The sequence below is a fragment of the Nelusetta ayraudi genome, unplaced genomic scaffold (genome assembly GCF_046127955.1).
Source record: "Nelusetta ayraudi isolate G7.1 ecotype Tasmania unplaced genomic scaffold, CSIRO-AGI_Nayr_v1 ptg000135l, whole genome shotgun sequence".
NCBI classification, from domain to species: Eukaryota; Metazoa; Chordata; class Actinopteri; order Tetraodontiformes; family Monacanthidae; genus Nelusetta; species Nelusetta ayraudi.
Genome location: NW_027466185.1, coordinates 6395278 through 6416957, shown reverse-complemented (window position 1 = coordinate 6416957; position 21680 = coordinate 6395278). Strand labels below are relative to the sequence as shown.

Sequence of the window (21680 nt, the reverse complement as noted above, 5' to 3'; positions counted from 1 at the left end):
CATCAGACAAATTCATAAGACATTAAATGTTGAGGGATTGCACTGAAACAAATGAAAGAAATTATCTTTGATGAGCTGAAAGGCGTTTTTTTCTGCCGCAGCGTAGTGTCCAATCAGAATCCAGTCGGAGCGGGTCTTTGCTAATCTCCGTTGCAGAAAGAAATGCAACTGAAACGACCACTTCTCCGTCGAAAGAAACTTCCGGTCCACGTTTCGATGAGACCTTTTGTCCGTGAGCTGCCTGTCGTCAAACACGCCTAAAATTATAAGTAAAAACTTCATTAAAGCAACATTTTTCTTTTCTTATTTTTGTAGCTTTCTCAATTTTTTTAAACGTTGACGAAATTGAACCATTTAGTTCGGTCCACAGTATCTTCACACAATTTATTTTCGTTCAGGCAGATATTTAGTCACATTTCTTTTTTATGACAACAGACCAGGGTCCTTGTTTTAGCGCGAGTTTAGACGTCTCGTCCCTCGTTCACAGACCGGCGAAACAAACAAAAAAGTAAAACATACCTTTGAAAATAACTTTTATTATCAACCAGAGCAACAGCCCTGTTCTGATCGGATCTATTGCCAAATTTGTATTGTAATTAGCAGAGGACAATCAGCCGAAACATTAGATTCAGGGTAAGTTTTCTGTACATGTTAGATGATGGTTACAGTACTTTTAAGTGTACTACCTTTGTTTATGACAATTTCATTATAGTTTTGAGATGACAGATTTTCATGTCTGAAGCGCTGACTATCGTTGGCCCAGGACTGAAACTTGTTTCTTTAAAAACTATATCGTTTCTTTGATGATGATGATGATGATGATGATGATTGTTATTTCCTTATAAATAAACGAAACAAAACAAAACAAAAAAAGCAGACAAGCATGTAACACAACGAGAAAAAAAAGCATCAAAACAATGATTCTGAGTATGAAAGGAGTGGGAGAAAGTATAAACATATTTGATCCAATTCCACTACTGACGTTTTTATTATCATCCATTATTATCATAATATGTTCTAGTCCTGAGTAATAGGAAAATTATTCAGTATAGGAGACTGTTTTGATCACTGGGTTTCCTGCCCTTTTAAGACTCAGCTGTGTTTCTCTCTCTCTCTCTCTCTCTCTCTCTCTTTTTTTTTTTTAAAAGCACCATTTTCATCCCCATCCCGAAACAGCACCGCAGCTGATAAAATTGACAATGGATGGTAAGTATCAGTGTATTTTAAACACATTACAAGAAGGGCTTTGTGACCCTTGTCAAAACACCTAACAATATCTTCTCCCTCCGCAAGCCGAGGAAGCTCTCGACATCTTGACCTCACTGATGGCTGAGAACCAGGATGGAGAGGACGGCACAGAGCCATTAGATGAACTGGAGGCCTTGTTTGATGAAGACAGCGGGGAGGATGAATACAAAGACGGAGCTGAAGAAGAGAGGCGTGACGCAAAGGTGGAAGAAATGTCAGAGCTTTTTGGAGATGTGGACGAAGAGGAAGGCGACAACACCGGAGCAGCGGCAGATGAATCGGAGGCAACGAGTAGCCGGGATCTACAAGGTTTGCGGCACCGGGGTGCATTCGCTCGCATCCATTTCTGTCAAATTTAGTGAGCGAGATATTGCGTATGGGGGAGTTTGACATGCTCCGTCCACAGAGGAACTGCGGCGCATGCAGGAGAAGATGCAGCAGTTGCAGCAGCAGCTGGAGGCGAGTCAGAAGGCGTCCACCTCGTCCCCGCCTCCGGTGGCCAGGACGGCAGAGAAACCGGCTGAGCTCAAACCAAAAGCTCCCAAAGTGACCCAGGCCAAGCCTACTGCTGCAGCGCAGAAAGCAAAGGCACAAGCAGGTAGACCTTTTATTGTTGACCAGTCACAGCAGACAGAAAATCATAGCGATGGTTTAGTGCGGTGTTTTTCAACCTTTTTTGAGCCATGGCATGTGCTTTTTTTTTCATTGAAAAAATCGAATGGCACACCACCAACTAATATATTATAAAATGACACTTTTTAGCCTAATAATGGCAATATAATGTCTTCATTTATTTATACTCACTCAGTGTGAAATGCACTGTTTAGATGCACTCAAAGCTGATAAGTGGAAAATAGGCTAACATTCCTTTTCAAGCACACTCACTCCACAATGGAATGTTATTTTTTCAGACCAATTAAGTGAAATTTGATCATTTTCCACAGCACACCTGACACCAGTGGGCCACGGCACAGTGGTTGAATAACACTGGCTTAGCGTGTAAAGTGTTTTCAGTTAAAACTTATGCAGAGTAAAGTTGTTATTATTCAGCAGCTAAAACAGGGTTTCTGCAGGTCATTAAAAAGTATGAAAAGTAATTAAATAAATTTTGTGAAAATTCAGGCATGTAATGGCATGAAAAAGCATGAACTTCCATGTGCAGAGGCGTGAAAAATGTACGCCCATAGACGTACTTGATGGAACAAAAACATTGTTTTTCACAATTTATTTTGATTATACAAACATCTAAATCTAATTTTAATCGGAAGTATGGCGTAATGGTTGACAGGTGGAACCTTTTCATTGGCTACAAACAAACTTTGTTTTCTTTCAGTCAAACCGTCCTCTTCTCCCGCCACTGGAGGAAACGTCAAGCTCCAGGAGTCGTCTGACTTCTCCGATCAGCTCAACAGCGCCCAGTCTTTCAAGCGGAAGTCCAGGGTAGCGCACCTCCCCAATCCCGGCACGCCTGGTAGGATTTTCTTTTTTTGTTTTTTTTAATGTGTATTTTTTATTGTTTTAAGGAAGGTTCTTTCACAATGCATACGACATCACGTATACCTTTCACATTTCAAGTAGTCACCTTTTTACTCACAATCCACCCACAACAAACTGCTGAAGCCAAATTATTTACGTTACTAATTTCTGATTATCTGTGATTCTGTGATCATTTATTAATTATGGACCAAATAATTGTTTGTTTGTATTTTGTTAGTGACTGTTTGCGCAAAGGGGCACGCCCCCTCATCACTGTAGGTGGGTGACTGCAGTACCTGCACTATATTGGTGTGGTTAATGGAGCCTTCAGGTCTCTGGAGTTGAACACAGCCATAGAGTTTAGACCGCTGTCAAGCTTCTTGTTTTTGGATTGTGGATTTTGGGAGGGAGTGGGGGGTTCATGAAGTAACCTGTACACATTGTTTTTTTCCCCGTTGGAAATAAAAGAAGGGAGCAGAAGGGAGACAGAGGGCCGCTGGTGGAGGTGAAGCTCAGCAGCTCCTTTCAGCCACAGGGGGGCGCCGCAGATGCAAACAACCCCTTACGTTCGCCTCCGTCTTCTCAGAGCAGAGCCGCATCCTCCAGAGTTTCTTGTACAGCTCCTTTAAAAAAAAAAGAAATTAAATAAGGAAATAAAAAAACTAAAATGAAAGTAGCCATTAAAAAAGTTAAACATTAATATGGTGGGGAAAAAATGGTGTAGTTTCCCAAGTTTTGTAGAATTTTGTTGATGGATCCTTTGATGAAATATTTGATGTTTTCCAGCTTTAGAAACATCATTGGGTCTGAAAGCCACACTGATGCTTTCAGTAGAATTACTGATTTCCATTCAATGAGTATTCTCCAATGTGCTATCAGGATTGCAAAAGCAATGACAGCCTCTTAACTGCTGAGCATTACCAAAGTCTCCTCCTTGTACCCCAAATGTAGCTGCTGCAAAGCTGGGTTGTAGATTAGAAGAATTTTGAACTGAATTAATTTCAAACACCAGGTAGAATTTTACCGCGAGATTTCAGTTATTGATTTTTAAAAAAAAAACATTTTTTATGTGCTTCTGCCACCGCTTCTTTAATCAGGAGACAGAGGGCCGCTGGTGGAGGTGAAGCTCAGCAGCTCCTTTCAGCCACAGGGGGGCGCCGCAAATGCAAACAACACCTTGCGTTCGCCTCCGTCTTCTCAGGGCAGAGCCGCGTCTTCTGCTGCGCCCAAAGTTTTCTCCCCTCCTCCTCACCCCAAGGACGTGGCGGTGGAGAAGTACTCAGGGCTGCGACTCAGGTGAGAGTCACACAACTAAATCAAAACGGTGAAATCCCTGGCGAGTCTGACTCCGGCTCTCCTCCTCCTCAGAAAACCACTCGTGTCCTCCAGTGAGATGGACCGGAAGATGGCCGACCGCCGCCTGATCCGCCTGTCGCAGGTGCCGGAGCGCCTGGCGCGGGAGAAGCTGGAGGACAGCGACTGGGTGACGTTTGCGGTGCTGGTCCACAAGGCGACGCAGCAGAGCAGCAACAGCGTACGTAGACTGAATGGGATTCATTTACTCGTTATTTAATATAGACCATCCATCCATTTTCAATAGCTACTTCTTCCTGAGCTCAGGGTCACAGGGTCTGCTGGAGCCTCTCCCAGCTGTCATAGGGTGAAGGCAGGGTGACACCCTGGACAAGTCGCCAGCTCATCGCAGGGCCACATAGAGACAAACAACCATTCACACTTACATACACACCTATGGACAATTTAGATTTAGAGTTTCCAATTCACCTCACAAGCATGTTTTTGGACTGTGGGAGGAAGCCGGAGAACCCGGAGGCCCGGAATCGAACCCACAGCTAACTCACCACTAACCACTGCGCCACTGTGTTTCCCCATTTAATATATATACGATTTTCAGTATTTTTCTTCTATCACAGACACACAAATATTTGTAGACGTTGTATTCGTACATTTACATCTTTCGACGTAAACTTTCATCTTCCCTTTATTGTATTTGTCCACAGCTTATAGAGCTAGATTCAACTAGATTTCTGGAACCTAAAAAATCCTTTGAATCGCTGTCCTATCGTGGGTTCCTTTCCAATCAACTGGAGTTGATGCGCTTCCGTAGTATGCTGCCAAACTAGATATAAACAGGGCTCAGTATCACGTTTTAACATGAAAATGATCACAAAATAACATGATAGTTTAACATTTTTACAGGATAGTTTCACGATAGAACGTGAAACTATCATGTAAAAACGTGATAGTTTCACCTTATAACGTGATACTGAGCTCTGTTTATTTGCGGGTGGCAGCAATGCGCTTCCGTAGAAAATATTTGTGTGTCTGTGACAGAAGAAAAATACTGCTGCGCGTCTTGATGCTCGGGCCTCCCTACTTCTGGCTTTGCATGCGGAGCAAACCCATTTGTGTCATCGTCAGAACTATTCAATAACAAATATAATCTGCACCCGTGTTCAGACCATATTGTAACGTCCCCCCTGCAGGGCAAAACCTTCAGCATCTGGAAGCTGAATGACATGCACAACCTGGAGGTGTTCGTGTCCCTGCTGCTCTTCAACGACGTGCACAGAGAGCTCTGGAAGACAGAGGCCGGCACCGTCATCGGCATCCTCAACCCGCACCCCATGAAGCAGAGGGACGGTTATGACGGGGTGAGCTGACGCCTGAACGTTTTCTGCCTTTCCACTTTTCCGTTTCTCCCTGGTCTCCAGTGGAGAAGCCTTGCATGGAACCAAAAACTGGAGAAAACGTTAAATGTAGCCGGCCGTTTACAAGCTCCTGCAAAAATGCTGGTTTCAGATTCTCTGCGTGAGGCCGTCTCAGATTGGTGCAAACACCTGCGGTGGATGGGGTGGTGTCACTTTGCTCGGCCCCTTTGTGATGTCACAGAGGGCTGATTCCAATAGCTGAGAGTTTTAGATAGCAATTTCTCATCAGATACAACAGAAAAATTGCAGGTGGTTAAAAATAAATCAAATTAGACGTACACTTCAGAAAAGCAGCACGTTTTCAGACATCGTGTGTTGCTGCTTCTTTTTAAAAAGATTTTGGTTTGCAAATAAAAAGCTGCTAATTACAGCTGAGTTCAGACTGGTGGTGTTTGGTCAAAATAGCAGGTCAGGCCGCCGGTGTCGCACTGGCATTAAATTGGCACGCTGAGGCAGGAATGTGGTGCCGGGAAACAAAAATTGTCGCCTAGGGTCACAAAATGCAGCACTCGCGTGCACCAGCCACCCACAGAGGGCAGCACAGAGCAGATGAAATCTTGCAAGTCTGGATCTGCTGCCCTTGTGAATTCTCTGTTCTGATAATAGAGGTATGTTCTGATTAGTTGTCTATCTGTCTGTCCATATACAGCTATTTTGTCCAAGTTTAACTGAATAATTTTACTTATTGGAGTTTATTAAGACAAATAAGGTGAAAACATTATTTAAGGTCAAACCTTTATGGACAGATAGATAAATAGGTGGAATGGAAAATTAAAAATAACATGCAAAGATGTAACTACACAAGTTGATCGAAATGTATGAAGATAATAATGAATTTTCATTCTATTTTTGAAATTGAAATAAGTCTGTTTTTAATTTCTTTTCAAAATTGCAAATGAAAAATTAAGAAAAGGGAGGATTTGTGGGAGGCCATTTCTCATCTCGATGGGTGTCCATGCAGGTGAGCCTGACGGTGGATCACCCGCAGAAGGTGCTGCTGATGGGCGACGCCCAGGACTTCGGCACCTGCAAGGCGGCGAAGAAGAACGGCGAGCCCTGCTCGCAGATCGTCAACCTGGTGGGTGCCAAGCACACGTGTACGTCCTTCCTTTGCGTCTTTTGTACTCGAGTTGCATCTCACCACCAATGCTTGTTTGCTCTGCCTGCAGTACGAGTGCCAGTACTGCCAGTATCACGTCAAGGCCCAGTACAAGAAGATGAGCTCCAAGAGGGCTGAGCTGCAGTCGTCGTTTTCCGGGAAAGCGCCCAACAAGATGAAGGGCAGCGGCGGTGGCGGCCTGAGGGAGCGACTGTGTCAGGACGGCTTCCACTATGGGGGCATGTCGTCGCCCGCCTGCGCCGCCTCACTGTGAGTGATCTCAGGGGAAGCCGAGCCTTTGGCTCCTTGCTGCACTAATCTTCCTTCAAATGGACACAAATTGTGGTTTGATGTTGGATATTTGTTTGAGGTGGCCATGCAGTTAGAGGAAAAACAGCTCCAGTATGATAATATAGGGTGATATTTTTCTATCTGAGATGATACGTTGGTGCAAAAAAGTTTTCAGACACCCTCTAAATTTTGCTCAATCCCAATTGTCGTCATTGGATATTGCCAGAGATTTTTTTGTACGGTTCATAGGTTTGGCTGCATCAGAGGCACACAAACAAAATGTAAATAATTTTTTGTGTTGTTAATGAGGCAAAATAACATAACTAAATTCTTGTAGTTCTTGGTCTTCCGGATGTGTTGCAAGGGTTGAAGAGTGCATGTGCAGCATGTGGGCAGAGGTTGGTGACTGCACTAAAATACAGTGCACTCGAAAGCTTAAGAGTGATTCTTATCACAAAATGCGTGAGGTGTCCAAAAACTTTTTTCCACCGCTGTCGCATTCTTTCACTCTAAGAATCACATCCGTCCGTTTAAACATATTGGAGGCTGCTGGGATCTGGCACTAAGCCAATACCAGCGAAGGACCAGTTATCTTAGTCAGCAATTAAAAATGCCATTTTGCATGTTATCCATTTTTTTTACATGTTAAATTACAAAAAGAAAATAATAATAAAGACATGAAATTTACAAGCCTGTCAGGAAGGTTGAAAACTGGAAGCACAACTTTAACTCTGCTTAGAAACGGCAGGAATTCTACGTGGAGGCTTTCCAGAGTTTTGGAAGCGGCCCGACGTTCTTCCACTGACGCTTCCTCGTGTGTCGCAGAGTGGCGTCCAAATCGAACAAACCCGCCCAGAGGACGCTGGACAGTCTGTTCATTAAGGGATCGGCTAAGCTGATGGAGCAGGCCAAGAGCTTGGGTGAGCGCCAACACACACACACACACACACACACACACACTCAGTCGACCAGCTGGCTGATGAGAGCATCATGACAAGAGTCTCAACAAATCTAAATGAAAGATCTTCTCCTGCTACCTGCTAAGCTGTTTATCTGTCTGCACTGATTTGGCTCCAACAAGATTCCGTTCATCTTCTGAAAATAGGAGCTATTTGTCCCAGGGGCTCATATTAAAAACTGAACCTCTGTCTTCTAATACATTTGAAACCTGCTAATCATGAACAATATGTATATATTTTAATGCTTTCATGTTGTTTCACAAATATGATGAAGTGAGTAGAGAAACTCTCTTGGAAAAGTGGAAGTGGTGGGTAAACTTTTTGACTGGTGGGCCACACTGGGTTCTAAAATGTCTATTGAATGTCTATTGAAAATTAACCTAAGCGTTGCAACAAAATCCCCAGTGTTTAGTTTTTTATTGAAATGACTCTTAAAACACTGAAAAAATTGATGAAATGCAGCTTTTTTGTTCAGCGGGCCGGATTAAAAAGCTTAATGGGCCGCATGTGGCCCCCGAGCCGTAGTTTACCCGCGCCTGATTTAGATCGTTGTGACTGTAACATTAGATTTTCCTCTTGATTTCCGCACGTCTGCATTTCGTCCCCTTCCATCAGCCATTCAGTCGGGCAAAGTCTCGGGCTGCTCTGATGAGTTCAAGAGCCTCATGTCCGTTCCGACGCCCGGAGCCATGCAGCTGAAGAAGCACCTCGCACAACCAGGTAGGCTCGCCTGAGGGTGAAGGGACTCTTGAAAAACAATTGCACCACTCATTAAAGCTGAGGAATATCGGACCCTTGCTATATGTATACTCTCAAATATATGTAGATACAGTGGCTTGCAAAAGTATTCATAACCCTTGAAATTTTCCACATTTTGCCACGTTATGACTGCAAACATGAATTTATTTTATTGGATCTTTTTGTGAAAGACCAACACAATGTGGTATGCAATTGTGAAGTTGAAAGAAAATTATTCATGAATTTCTTTTTTTTTTTTTTTACCAAATAAAAAACTGAAAGATGTGGTGTGCAAAGGTATTCAGCCCCTTTTCTCTGAGCGCATCCAATTGCCTCCAGAAGTTGGCTGATGAATGCTGAATGATCGAATGTTGACCTAATGACTAAATAGAGTCTACCTGTGTGTAATTTAATCTCAGGACAAATACAGCTGTTCTGTGATGGCCTCAGTGGTTTGTTAAGAGAATGTTGGGGAGCAAACAGCATCATGAAGTCCAAGGAACACACCAGACAGGTCAGGGATAAAGTTGTGGAGAAATTTAAAGCAGGCTTAGGCTATAAAAAGATTTCTCAAGCTTTGAACATCTCACGGAGCACTGTTCAGTCCATCATCTGGAAATGGACAGAGTGTGGCACAACTGAAAACCTACCAAGAGACGGTCGTCCACCTAAACTTACAGACCGAACAAGGAGAGCACTGATCAGAGATGCAGCCAAGAGGTCCATGGTGATTCTGGATGAACTGCAGAGATCCACAGCTCAAGTGGGGGAATCTGTCCATAGGACAACTATTAGTCGTGCACTGCACAAATCTGGCCTTTATGTAAGAGTGGCAAGAAGAAAGCCATTGTTAAAAGAAAACCATAAGAAGTCCTGTTTGCAGTTTGCCAGAAGCCATGTGAGGGACGCAGCAAACATGTGGAGGAAGGTGCTCTGGTCAGATGAGACCAAAATTGAACTTTTTGGCCTAAATGCAAAACGCTATGTGTGGAGGGAAACTAACACTGCACATCACTCTGAACACACCATCCCCACTGTCAAACATGGTGGTGGCAGCATCATGCTTTGGGGGTGCTTCTCCTCAGCAGGGACAGGGAAGATGGTCAGAGTTGATGGGAAGATGGATGGAGCCAAATTCAGGGCAATCTTGGAAGAAAACCTGATGGAGTCTGCAAAAGACTTGAGACTGGGGCGGAGATTCACCTTCCAGCAGGACAACAACCCTAAACATAAAGCCAGGGCTACAATGGAATGGTTTAAAACAAAACATATTCATGTGTTAGAATGGCCCAGTCAAAGTCCAGACCTAAAATAAATCGAGAATCTGTGGCAAGATCTCAAAACTGCCGTTCACAAACGCTCTCCATCCAATCTGACTGAGCTTGAGCTGTTTTGCAAAGAAGAGTGGGCAAAAATTTCAGTCTCTAGATGCATAAAGCTGGTAGAGACGTACCCCGAAAGACTTGCAGCTGTAATTGCAGCAAAAGGTGCTTCCACACAGTATTAACTTAGGGGGCTGAATACTTTTGCACACCACACTTTTCAGTTTTTTATTTGTAAAAAGAAATTAAAATCATGTATAATTTTCTTTCCACTTCACAATTGTATGCCAGTTTGTGTTGGTCTTTCACATAAAATTCCAATAAAATATATTTATGTTTGTGGTTGTAACGTGGCAAAATGTGGAAAGTTTCAAGGGGTATGAATACTTTTGCAAGCCACTGTATGACAACTGTTCTATAGGTAGGAAGACCAAATTACTTATTATTGTACGGCACACACACACTTTTATTAATGTATTAATTGGCAGTATGTCGAGCTTTTACCAATATGAAAATCCTAAATTAAGCCAAATTTTACACACTGGACCTTTTAACTTTTTTGTGAGCACATTCATTTGAACTTGAAGCAGCTTTCTGTGTTTAATAGATACATTTCATCCTGTCTTTTCATGTCTTCTCACTCTCTTTGGAAATTGTAAAATGTTCCTGCTGCACTATGATTGCATCATGAAAGTGGAAGCATGCAATGTTCATTTCTTCTTCTCGGTGTGTTGAAAACAAAAGCCAGCAACAGTGTGCAGAGACAGTGGACAGGTGTGCGTGTGCTGAACCTGCGCATTAAAACGTTTGGAGAAAGTCAAGTTAGCTTCACTTGTAATCTGAACTTTCATTCTGTGTTGAATAGAAAATATGTTATAATATATCTTTTCATGCCTTCTCGCCCTCAGCGCCCAGCAAAGCCTCAGCCGGCTCTCCGGTCCAGTCCATCTCAGCCTCGGACCTGCTGAAGCAGCAGAAGCGCAAGCAGCAGGAGTTCCTCCAGAGGCGGCGGCAGCGGGCCGACGAGATCCAGAAGCGGGTCGTGCAGAACTCCCGGCCCGGGTGCCTCCCGTCCCCGAAAGCGGCTCCCCAAGTCCCCAAGTCCAGCCGAAGTCCCGACGTGCCGCACGTGCCCACGCTGGGCCGGGGCTTCGCCGAGGGGGAGGACATCCTCTTCTTCGAGAACGCCCCCACGCTGCTGACGCCGCCTCCGCCCGCCGCCGCCAAGGCTCTCAGCCTGTCGGCCGCCAAGCTGAAGGCCCTGAAGAAGCTGAGGGCCGGCGGGGGGGCGGGGCTTGAGAAGGAAGACCCCAACGCTGTGAAGAGGAAGAGGAGCAGCGACTCTAAGATCAACGCAAGGGTGGAGAAGAACCGTGCCTCACCCAGTGGTACATCACACACACACACACACACACACACACACACTTGACCAGCTGGCTGATGAGAGCTGATGGAAGACAGTCGTAGCAAATCAAAATCAAAGCACGCTCGTCTTCATTAATGCAATTTTTCACAATTTATTTTCGTCTTTTTAGTTTTGAGGTTTAGTTTGAGCTTCTATTTCGATTCATTTAAGTTGGAAAAAAAGTTTTACTTTGACCAGTTTGGAAATAAGCGTCTGTTAGACTTCGGATATTCACAACACGATTTTGTCGTCATCCTGTTGTCCTTCTCAGAAGGCTCATCCGGCAACGAGGAAGAGGAGCCGTCGCTGAAGAGGAGGCGAGAGGAGCAGCGCCTGGTCCAGTCGGAGGAGTTCCAAAAGATCCTGAACGCCAAGTCTCGCCACACCGCCCTGCTGCAGGCTGTACGCGCACTGAAAAGCCTTCTATTTTGTTTGATTTTAAATCTCTTTTGTTAAAAGCCCCTTCACGCCGCGTCCGCTTGGAATGTGTGCAGGAGGAGTACCAATTGCAGGAGAAATACTTTGACGTGCTGGTGAAGAAGGAGCAGATGGAGGAGAAGATGAAGGGCGTCAGGGAGATGAAGTGCCGCGCCGTCTCGTGCAAGAAGGTAACGAGTTCACCGTCGCCGCCCGACACGGTGCGATCTGCGGCTCCTCGGCCGACAAGGCAGTTCATTATTCACAGTTCTCAATTTGACGGAGGAGGTTTGAGGATTTCACACCATAACCAATTGACTGTTTTTTTGCAGCGTATCTATTTAAAAAAAAAAAATTGTAATTGACTTTTTGTTACCTGTTGTAGCATAAGACGCCTGTGCATAGAATACAGTCACCGAGGTTTATACAGTCAAAAACTACAAGACAAACAAAGCAAAAAGACTGATATGCAAATGACAGTTGCATTGGAGAATTAACATGTTAAAGCAGCTCTAGGTAACTTTCGGTGGAAATGGCGAAGTGAAGAAGTGAACACGCTGCAGCGCTAGTTTATTGATGTGGGAAAATGCAAATAGTGGCCTAGCTGGAGCGCTCGCATGTGTTCAGGAAAAACACCACTAGTATGTAAAACCGCCTCTAAATAAACATTGCCGTATAGTGGTTCGTCCGGCGTGTCGGGTCGCGCTTGAAAGTTACGCAGTGCAGTTACAGCCGACACAAATACAAATGCAAATAATCTCAAAGTGCAAAAGAAAAAGAAAAATATGAGGCACAACATAAAGTAGCAGATGCAGTCGTGAGATTGTCAATGACTGTATGGGAACGAGAGTTGTAATGAAACGACGCGGCTGGTTTGTGCCCCCAGTGTGACTACACCTACTTCAAACCGGCCGACCGCTGCGTGGAGCAGAACCATGACCTGCGCTGGCACGACGCCGTCAAGCGTTTCTTCAAGTGTCCCTGCGGCCATAGGGCCATCGCACTCGACCGGCTGCCACACAAGCACTGCACGTAAGGAAGCGCTCAGTTCCGTTCTCTCTCTCTCTCTCTCTCCCTATTAAGAAGAAGAAGAGCGTTGAGATTAATCCTCCCTGGCAAACAATGTTTTTCTGTTTCAGGAACTGCGGTCTGTTTAAGTGGGCGCGTGACGGCATGATGAAGGTAAAATATCTGAATTACAAGTCCGGCTCATGAACGTGGTCGTTCGGCTGGAAGGAGACAAACCTGTTCTTCTTCTTCTTTTGAACTTCAGGAGAAAGCAGGACCGAAGATTGGAGGAGAGCTTCTCCTGCCTCGGGGAGAGGAGCACGGCAAGTTCCTCAACTGCAAGTGACACCTGCCGAGGAGACTCATTGAGACCGTTCCTGTGCGTCTGTTTTTAGAGATGACATTTATTGTTGTTTAGATGGTGATCATGGAGATTTAAGCGGCAGCCTGAGTGCAGTAGAGAGGGGGAAAGAGGATGGATGGATAGGTGGTGAATGGATGAATGGATGGATGGATGCATTAGAATGTCTGTGGGGATTTTGTAACTTTGAAAATGAAATAAATAAAGTAATAATTTGCAATATATTATTTTTTACCTGTGTATTATTTTTTTCTCTAAGCCAATGGAAAACTTTTGCGCTAGATAGCAAAACACAAAATCTAAACAAAACAAAAGAGCCTAATCGAAAAACGTTTTGCTGACTTTTTCACATTTTCATTGACGCTTTGGAAGGGTTACGATCAAAGAAAGTTTTAACTGCGGGGGGTTCAAGGTCCCTGCGCTGCGTTGGACATGTTGGCTTCCATGCATTTTGTACCATTAAAAGGTCTCAAAGTGGATTATGTTGCGCCCAGATTTTGGTTAAAAAAAAAATGCTCCTCAGAAGTACAAACAAACAAAGAGAAATACTGAGCAAGATCTGGTTCAAAATCTTTTCTTTGAACAAAGTCTCCTAAAAATTAAAAACAATAAAACACCAGGAGCAGATAGTTTTTCTGGAGAATGTTAAAGTTTTTATGAATGAACTCACTCCCATATTATGTAAATTATATAAACTATGTGCTAAAATCAGAAGACCCCCCCCCCCCAAAAAATCATGGTCAGAAGCCATAGTGACAGTTTTGCATAAGGAGGGGAAGGACCCCCTACAATGTGCTAGTTATTGCCCAATTAGTCTCTTATGTGCTGATTACAACATTTTAACTTCTATCATGGCTGCCAGAATTCAGACAGATGTAAAGAAATGAATAGCACCAGATGAAACAGGATTTATTTTAGGCCGCCAAGGATCACATAATGTAAGAAGTCTAAACTTGCAGTCAATTGCAGCAAGAGATAATGAACTATCTGAGCTTCTCAACATAGACGCTGAGAAAGCCTTTGATCAAGTCAAAGGTGGGACAATCCATAAGACAGCGTTGTTCATGGACGATATTTTACTTTTTATTAAAAAAACAAACTGCTTTTTTCATTTCCCACACTTATGAAATGCCTATACGAATATGGATCACTGTCTGGATGTAAGATTCATGAAAATAAATCGGAAGACATGATTTCTGGGACCTGGCCCATACAATTCAATGAAAATGTTCCATTCTGTTGGTTTTAAGTATCTCGGCATTATGATGACACCCGATCCTAGTCAACTACAATAAATTAATTGAACAAATATAGATAAAAAGTCATTCCCCTCTGTACTTGGAAGAGTAGAATTCTTTTTTTTTTATTTCAATAATTACTGTTCGAGTACCTGTATCCACTTTAAATGTGTTTGACAAATTAGTTTCTACATTTATTTGGCAAAAGAAGAGGCCAAGGGTAAGACTCAACTCTTCACCTGGGAGGCCTGGCTCTGCCAAACTTTAAAAGCCATTATTGGGCTGCACAAATAAATGCTATAGTGGCATAGATTGAGAATGATCAGGAGCCAATATGGCCCCAGATAGAGCAGAGCTCAGCTAGGTGTTCCCTTGTCAATGTTACCGTTTATTAAAACCAAGTCAATCTATAAAATTAGCAAAAGGAGGGCTAAAACATACTTTGAAGGTCTGGACAACCAGAACCAGAGTCCATGTTGAAGGCTATGATGATAGTGGGAAACAGAATGTCCACCCTCAGTCTGGGATCGCGGGTTTAACTCAGACCTGGGCACCGTGCGGCCCACGTGAGGCTGATCACCCAACTCAGTGTCACTGCTTTTATCCACCTCTCCCGATTGTAGATTGGCACCAGCCGTGTGGCATCATCCAGGCACACCTGTAACACCTGACGCACATCACAGGACACAACACACCTGACACACACACACACGCAGCTAATCACTGCGGCACATGACAGGTATTTTAATGCTCAGTTTCTCATTTCGAGATCCCACTGTGGCACTATGTTGGCGAAATGGTGGCATACCTAAAGATCAATATAATTTAGATGAGCATTAAGAATTCTTTCATTGATTAGAAAGAAAATTTCAGTCTCATCTTCAATGGAGGCAGAGACTGAAGAGTGTTTACATGATAGAAAGATTGGCTGCAACTCTACAGATGACTATGGATATTTTTGACAGGAGATGGGCTCAAGTTTTGAATTTTGAGTGTTGGATGAAGGGTTGGAGGACCAGGGATAATGTGTTTTTTTCTGTTCTTCCTGAGTGTGATGAATCTACCGCTTCTATACCCGACTGCCCGCAGTTTCTGTCTTGGGTTTGTTGTGTGCGTTTTTTGTTTGTTTTATTTTTCTTTCATGTCTGTGAAGCCCCTGTGTGAGGGTCCTATGTCTGAAACGGTTGTGAACTGTTGTGAAAATTATTGATTTTTTTTTTTTTGAAGTATCCTACCTTCCCTGGGAAATGCAATTATTCAAAATAAAATGAATATTAAGCAGTATTTTGCAGCTCATATTTTTAAAGTATTATTCTTGAATCCCTTTCCTAAAATCTAGACTGTTGCTCCTCAGAAACTGAAGCCTTAATGTACTTCTCCTCTTCCTCCTCAACTTCCCACTGACTGACACTTGTTGGCATCCACTCTGCTCCTGTTTCCAACCCAAACACTATAAAAGCTGAAAGTTGAAAGCACAACCGTTCTCATTTGTCTCTTACCATAAGTGTGATTCAAAAAAAGAAGAGAAAAGGTTAAACCTATCCAGGTCACTTTGAAAGTATAATTTATCCTCTCTTTATATTCTTCTCCACATCTCCTTGAGTAAGCACCTAATATTTCCGCTGCTGAATGTGGAATTCTCTTCAGTCGGATCTGCGACTCACATCCCCTCCTCACTCCCACATCGACTCACTGAACCTAAAATCTCCCAAATACCAGACGGTGCTGGCGTGAGACCAAAAACATCAGAGGTCTGGTCGTCATTGAAAAGGACTAAATTGGCCTTTTATTTCACAAAGGAAGACTTCAGGTCACGTTGCGGCTCCATTTGTGGCTTGTATTTAAAAGTAAGGCACAGAAAACAAGGGTATAAAATGTATGTGTTTGTCCTTTTAATTCAATAAAGCTGAGCTTGCATGGTAACAAAAAAATTGATGGATTAAATTGCTTAATCCAGGCTGTGGTCAAGATACAGAATGTTAAAGCATTGAAGATAAAAAAAAAAAAAAATCCATACATGGTTTTAGCACCGGCTCCTCAGAGTGAATAATTGTTCTGAGGTCTTTTATGGTCGTCCAGGCTCAGTGGAACCAGTAGTAGCGAGGGTAGAGTCCGTCGTAGTGGTACTCCCGCACCTGCTCATGACTCTCCCTCGTCCTCTCGCTCTGCTCTGTGGATGGAAAGCGGAAAAAAACAAAAACAAAAAAAAACGCATCATATTTAGCACCATAAAATGAAGCGAAACAACACGTTTGTCTGAACGCTGTGGTAAAAGTTACAGCCTCTGGTCCCAAGGTGGCGGTAGTGATCTTGGCCTTTCCTCTTTCAGTTTCCCTCCTCTTTTCTTCAAGAAGAATAGATTGTTTTTTAATGAACAAAATTATTGTGTTGTTTCCCTTAACTAGCTGGAAAAGGGACGCAGTCACAGAGGCGCCACTTTCCTCAATGAATTATCAAGTTTCATTTATTCATCATTTTTCAGCCCAGGACTAATAAATTACTTTCACCAGCCTACATCAACCTGTCACCGCCGACTTTGTATCCATAATATCATCATGGCTTCTGCTCCCAGGACTTCACTTCATTACCAAACCTCTCATTTAGCCCAGCTTGATTCAAAATAAACTAAAACAAAAGTGCCAAAATTCTAAATGTGGACAAAATTGTGTGTTTAATTAGCACTCCCAGTTTATCTGACCCATAAAAGCCAAGTTGCGTCTCTTTGGTTTGCAGCTCCTGGTATGGAAACAGTCCCAGTGACTATATTGCAGCGGAGCAGACGACCAGACGCAGGACTTGTCAGCTTGGAGTCGACCACAAATGGACACTTTGCTTCTGTGTGGCGTCTCAGGCGCTGTGCCATGAAGTTCAATCATGCGAGCAGAGCCAGAGCGCCTTGAATGAGCTTTTATCCTCGAGATTAATTGCAACTTTTAAACTTCACCACAAAAATTGGCAAAACTGGCTTTCGGTTGTTTTTTTTTCTTCTAAAATGTCTCCAGACTCTGATTTTGCTGAAATGGACGTAGACATCTCATTGTCAGCGGAGGTTAATGGTTTTAAAGGCGGAAGGTCCTCAGAACGTCATGTCATCCTATGGACAGTAAGAGCAGCTTCACGGCGCTCTCACCATCTCGTTCCTCCTCCACGTAGTTCTCAAACTCGCTCCTTTGCTCCGCGTTGTACGCCTTCCTCCGCTCATTTTCAGCAAGCCGGAACCTCAGCTCAGCTGCAGGGATGACAGAAGTCTACATTTACATATTCTGGAACACCTCAGACCTCGTGCGCTCCCTCAGGTGAGGTTTTCTAATCCTTCCGTATTTTTTTTCTGTTTCTGTTTGACATATCCATTGTTTCTTTCTTATCGTCTCCTCTTCACTCAGTAAATTTCTGCTCATGGCGGAACAACCTTCATGCATTTGCAAAAAAATTCTATATCTGCAAATATTTTAACAGTAACAGTAATAATAATTTACTGTGGTTTAAATAACACAGTAAATGAATTCAAATTATGGACAACTGCCTGTACATAATGCTGTATATATACAGTGGTATGAAAAAGTTTGGGCACCCCTGATCATTTTCAAGATTTTCCTTTATAAATCATTTGTTGTTCGGATCAGCAATTTCAGTTAAATATATCATTTAGCAGACAAACAGTGATATTTGAGAAGTGAAATTAAGTTTATAGGATTTACAGAAAGTGTGCAACAATTATTTAAACAAAATTAGGCAGGTGCATACATTTGGGCACCCCAACAGAAAAATTACATCAGTATTTAGTAGATCCTCCTTTTGCAGAAATAACAGCCTCTAAACGCTTCCAATAAATTCCAATGAGGGTCTGGATTCTGGTTGAAGGTATTTTGGACCATTCTTCTTTACAAAACATCTCCAGTTCAGTCAGTGTCAGGTCTGTGGGTTGAGTTGACTGTTCTCACCATCCTTTGCCTCTGCCTCTGCCCTAGCTTTTTGTATCCTTCCCCTAAACCATGATGTTGAACAATCTTTGTTTTCAGGTCATTTGACAGTTGTTTTGAGGCTCCCACGTTGCCACTTTTCAGAGAAGATGCAAAGAGGAGAACAACTTGCAATTGGCCACTTTAAATACCCTTTCTCATGATTGACTTCACCTGTGTATGTAGGTCAGGGGTCAATGAGCTTACCAAACTAATTTGGTGTTCCAATAATTAGTGCTAAAGATATTCAAATAATTAATAAAACAACAGGGGTGCCCAAGTTTATGCACCTGCCTAATTTTGTTTAAATAATTATTGCACACTTTCTGTAAATCCTATAAACTTCAATATATATATATATATATATATATATATATATATATATATATATATATATATATATATATATATATATATATATATATATGTATGTATATATATATATATATATATACATACATATATATATATATATATGTATGTATATATATATATATATATATATATATATATATATATGTATATATATATATATATATATGTATATATACATATATATATATATATATATATATATATATATATATATACATATATATATATATATATATATATATATGTATGTATGTATCTGGCAATAAAAACTGCCTGTCACGTAGACTGTGTGGGGTGACTTCAGTGTTTTTTCCAGGAATGTGTGCCAGCGGCCCCTTTAGTGCTCTGATGGGCGGAACTCTGTCTCTGGAGTCGATCTGATGAGTTTTCCACCAGCGAAAAAAAAAAGGTAGGTTGAAATGCAAAGGGGAAATGGCAAATATGTCAAAAGTTCACCTTTTTCAGATCGGATCCAGAACAAACTAATCTTATATATACAGTTTTGTTTCGTTTCATTTGACTTTGGGGCGCAAAAAAGAGAAGCTAGATGCAGAAGTTCAGGCTGTGGCAAAACTGGCAAATCTAAATAACCTTTCTCCTGTTTGCAACAGGAAGGACCAAGCAGGGGTTTGTTTGTACCTTGGGCCTCGGCGTAGTAGTAGGCTGAGCGGCGGCTGCGGCGTTTGAAAAAGTTGGAGGCGTCCGACTCGGGCATGAACACCTGCTTCAGCGCACCTACAGGTCAGACACCAAGAGGCCAAGGGTTTGATGTGAGAGGTGCACACAGAGGTGGACCAGTGGGGAAATAGAGAGAGGAGAGGTTTTCACCTTTGGCACGGTCTGCTCTGTCGTCTCCTCTGTGTTCTGCTCTGTGGTCTCCTCTGTGTTCTGCTCTGTGGTCTCCTCTGTGGTCTCCTGCCCTGTGGTCTCCTCTGTGGTCTTCTCTCTGGTCTCCTCTGTGGTCTCCTGCTCTGTGGTCTCCTCTCTGGTCTTCTCTCTGGTCTCCTTTATTGTCACCACTGCGGTCGGCACGCACTGCAACACCGTCAACCCCACTGTAAACTGCAATAAAAAAGAGTTAACATGCAGACAAATTAGCAAAATTGTAAGATGAGGCCAAGAACCCAACAAGTGCTTTTAAAAAAGAAAAGAGTCATAGCTTTAATAAGGAGCCGCCCACATTTCAATACAGAGACCGATTGTTTTTTGTGCCAGGAAAGATAAGCAAATGGCCTGAAGTGAGAGTCCTATCAGATAAAGCATTCTGGGAAACAGTGTGGTTCCCAAATATAGAAGCTCAACCGTCTGTTGGATTTTTTTTTTCCTGGCAAACCTTATTTCGGAGATTTATAGAAGTATATTTTTTGATTCATCTGATATGCTGATACCAGATGAATCAGAATTATCAAGAAAAAGTGTTGTATACAGGGATCTTGACTTTAATTTTAACGAGCCAAAGCCTGCCTTGCCGTGAAAAAAGAACTGGAATGAGTGGAACATTTTCTCATCATACTGTCGATTTTTTTTTTTTTTTTTTGCTCCATGCACTGAAATCTTATTTGACAATATTAATCATCATTTTAACCAGAGGTTATTTGCAAGTAATGCAGAGCAATTTTTGTCTCATAAGTTGTTTTGCAAGAAATTATACATATTTTTTTTAAAGTGGATTTGATTAAATGGAGAATTCATTTTGAACTAACTTCAATTAAATTGACATTAAAGGCAACCCACCCAAAGCGAGATGCTACTTCATGTCCAGGTATATTCCTCCCACCCATCCCCTCCCCAGGAAGGACAACAATCCAACAAAACCACCCCTCCTCCCCCCGCTGGCTCCCACCCAGAACAGGTACTCACAGGTGAGGAAGAGGAGGGCGGCGGCGAGCAGCGGAACCAACGCGACCCGAGTCTGGGACATCTTGAAGAGGGAGGACGAGAGCCCGTGCTCGACTGAGTTGGAGTGGAGCTGGGTAACGGGGGGAAAAAGGATGAGGGAGGAGAGGTGGGAGGAGAGAGTGGAAAAGTAAGGAGGGAGGGAGGCAGCTGGAATTTTGACTTTTCTGGCGGTGAGAAGAAGAGAAGTTGAAAAAAGGGAACAAAAGGAGGAGCGATGGTTCAGAATCAGAACCACTGTTTACTGAGTGTTCACTATCACCTCATTAGGTGGTAATGAGCTGCCGTCCCCCTTATTGGCTCACACTATTGGTCCGTTCTGGCCTCCGCCTGCTCTCGAAAAAGTTTCCTGAGTCTGATTAATGCAATTCTTTTGTTTCTTTTAGCTGTTAACCTCATGTAGCTATCATGACCTCTGTCTGGACCAGAGTCTGGAGCAGGTTATCACATTTGAGACCAGCAATTTTGGATGATGATGATGATGATGATGGATGATGATGATGATGATGATGATGATGATGATGATGATGATGAGTTTAATGAAGTTCAAAGCAGCTGCCCTTGTGGAATGCCTCCTGTATTTTTACATAAACATCTGATATTAAAAGCATAGTTATTGAGATATTACTGCTTTTTATGCTCCAGCTGTTGTTTTTCCATCTCTGTATTTTTCTTCTCTATGGCCTACGGCCACTGCCTAAAGAATGAGTGATGTGCGAGTCCCATGTAGACACACACACACCATGCAGGTGGTACAGACGCAGCATGGCCCCGGACCCTGTCATTATCCCACCAGGTATGAAAGCTCTTGTTGTTTAAGATCCTGCCGCGTGCTAGACTGTAATTAATGCCGTTATGCTGCAGGTTTTTTTTTTTAATTCTTTATCTTGATGAGACAAGAAGAGTTCATGAGTCATGGTGGATTTGATTTTTTTCCCTCTGTTTCTTGACTTAGTTTGACATTAAGCAGTGAAATGTGTTTTCAGTTCACTCGGAATGGAAACTGGGCAGAGTGAAATGTCCTCCCCGCTCAGAAAAACAGTTCAGCTGCTGGCCTGCAGGTAGACCTGCGTGTCATTTATTGTGCAATGAGTGCGTGCACGTCTGTGTGTCTGTGTGTGTAAGTGTGCTTGTGCAATAATACGTGTGCCCAGTACTG

At 42.8% G+C, this 21680-nt stretch overlaps 2 protein-coding genes across 6 annotated transcripts; one reads left to right on the top strand and one right to left on the bottom strand.

Annotated features, from left to right (window-relative positions):
- Positions 1-437: 437 nt before the first annotated feature.
- Positions 438-13275, top strand: mcm10 (minichromosome maintenance 10 replication initiation factor). Of its 2 annotated transcripts, none has more exons than XM_076012125.1 (18): positions 438-633; positions 1149-1206; positions 1294-1557; positions 1655-1846; positions 2582-2719; positions 3822-4020; positions 4093-4258; positions 5229-5396; positions 6415-6531; positions 6623-6822; positions 7669-7763; positions 8418-8522; positions 10771-11250; positions 11542-11669; positions 11762-11875; positions 12571-12716; positions 12824-12866; positions 12958-13275. In XM_076012125.1, exons 2-18 carry the CDS (start codon positions 1200-1202, stop codon positions 13036-13038), a joined length of 2643 nt encoding a protein of 880 aa, XP_075868240.1. In that variant the 5' UTR covers positions 438-633; positions 1149-1199; the 3' UTR covers positions 13039-13275. The 2 variants fall into 2 exon arrangements, with proteins under 2 accessions (XP_075868240.1, XP_075868239.1); XM_076012124.1 differs by having other exon boundaries at positions 439-633; positions 11539-11669.
- Positions 13276-16161: 2886 nt separating this feature from the next.
- On the bottom strand, positions 16162-20957 carry ucmaa (upper zone of growth plate and cartilage matrix associated a). Of its 4 annotated transcripts, none has more exons than XM_076011732.1 (6): positions 20486-20957; positions 19543-19687; positions 19454-19506; positions 19265-19360; positions 17422-17520; positions 16162-16461 (listed from the first exon to the last, which is right to left on the bottom strand). In XM_076011732.1, the coding sequence occupies exons 1-6, from the start codon at positions 20544-20546 to the stop codon at positions 16373-16375; spliced, it is 543 nt and encodes a 180-aa protein (XP_075867847.1). In that variant the 5' UTR covers positions 20547-20957; the 3' UTR covers positions 16162-16372. The 4 variants fall into 4 exon arrangements, with proteins under 4 accessions (XP_075867847.1, XP_075867848.1, XP_075867849.1 ...); XM_076011733.1 differs by having other exon boundaries at positions 19454-19544; positions 19581-19687; XM_076011734.1 differs by having other exon boundaries at positions 19594-19687; positions 20486-20954.
- Between the last annotated feature and the right edge of the window lie 723 nt (positions 20958-21680).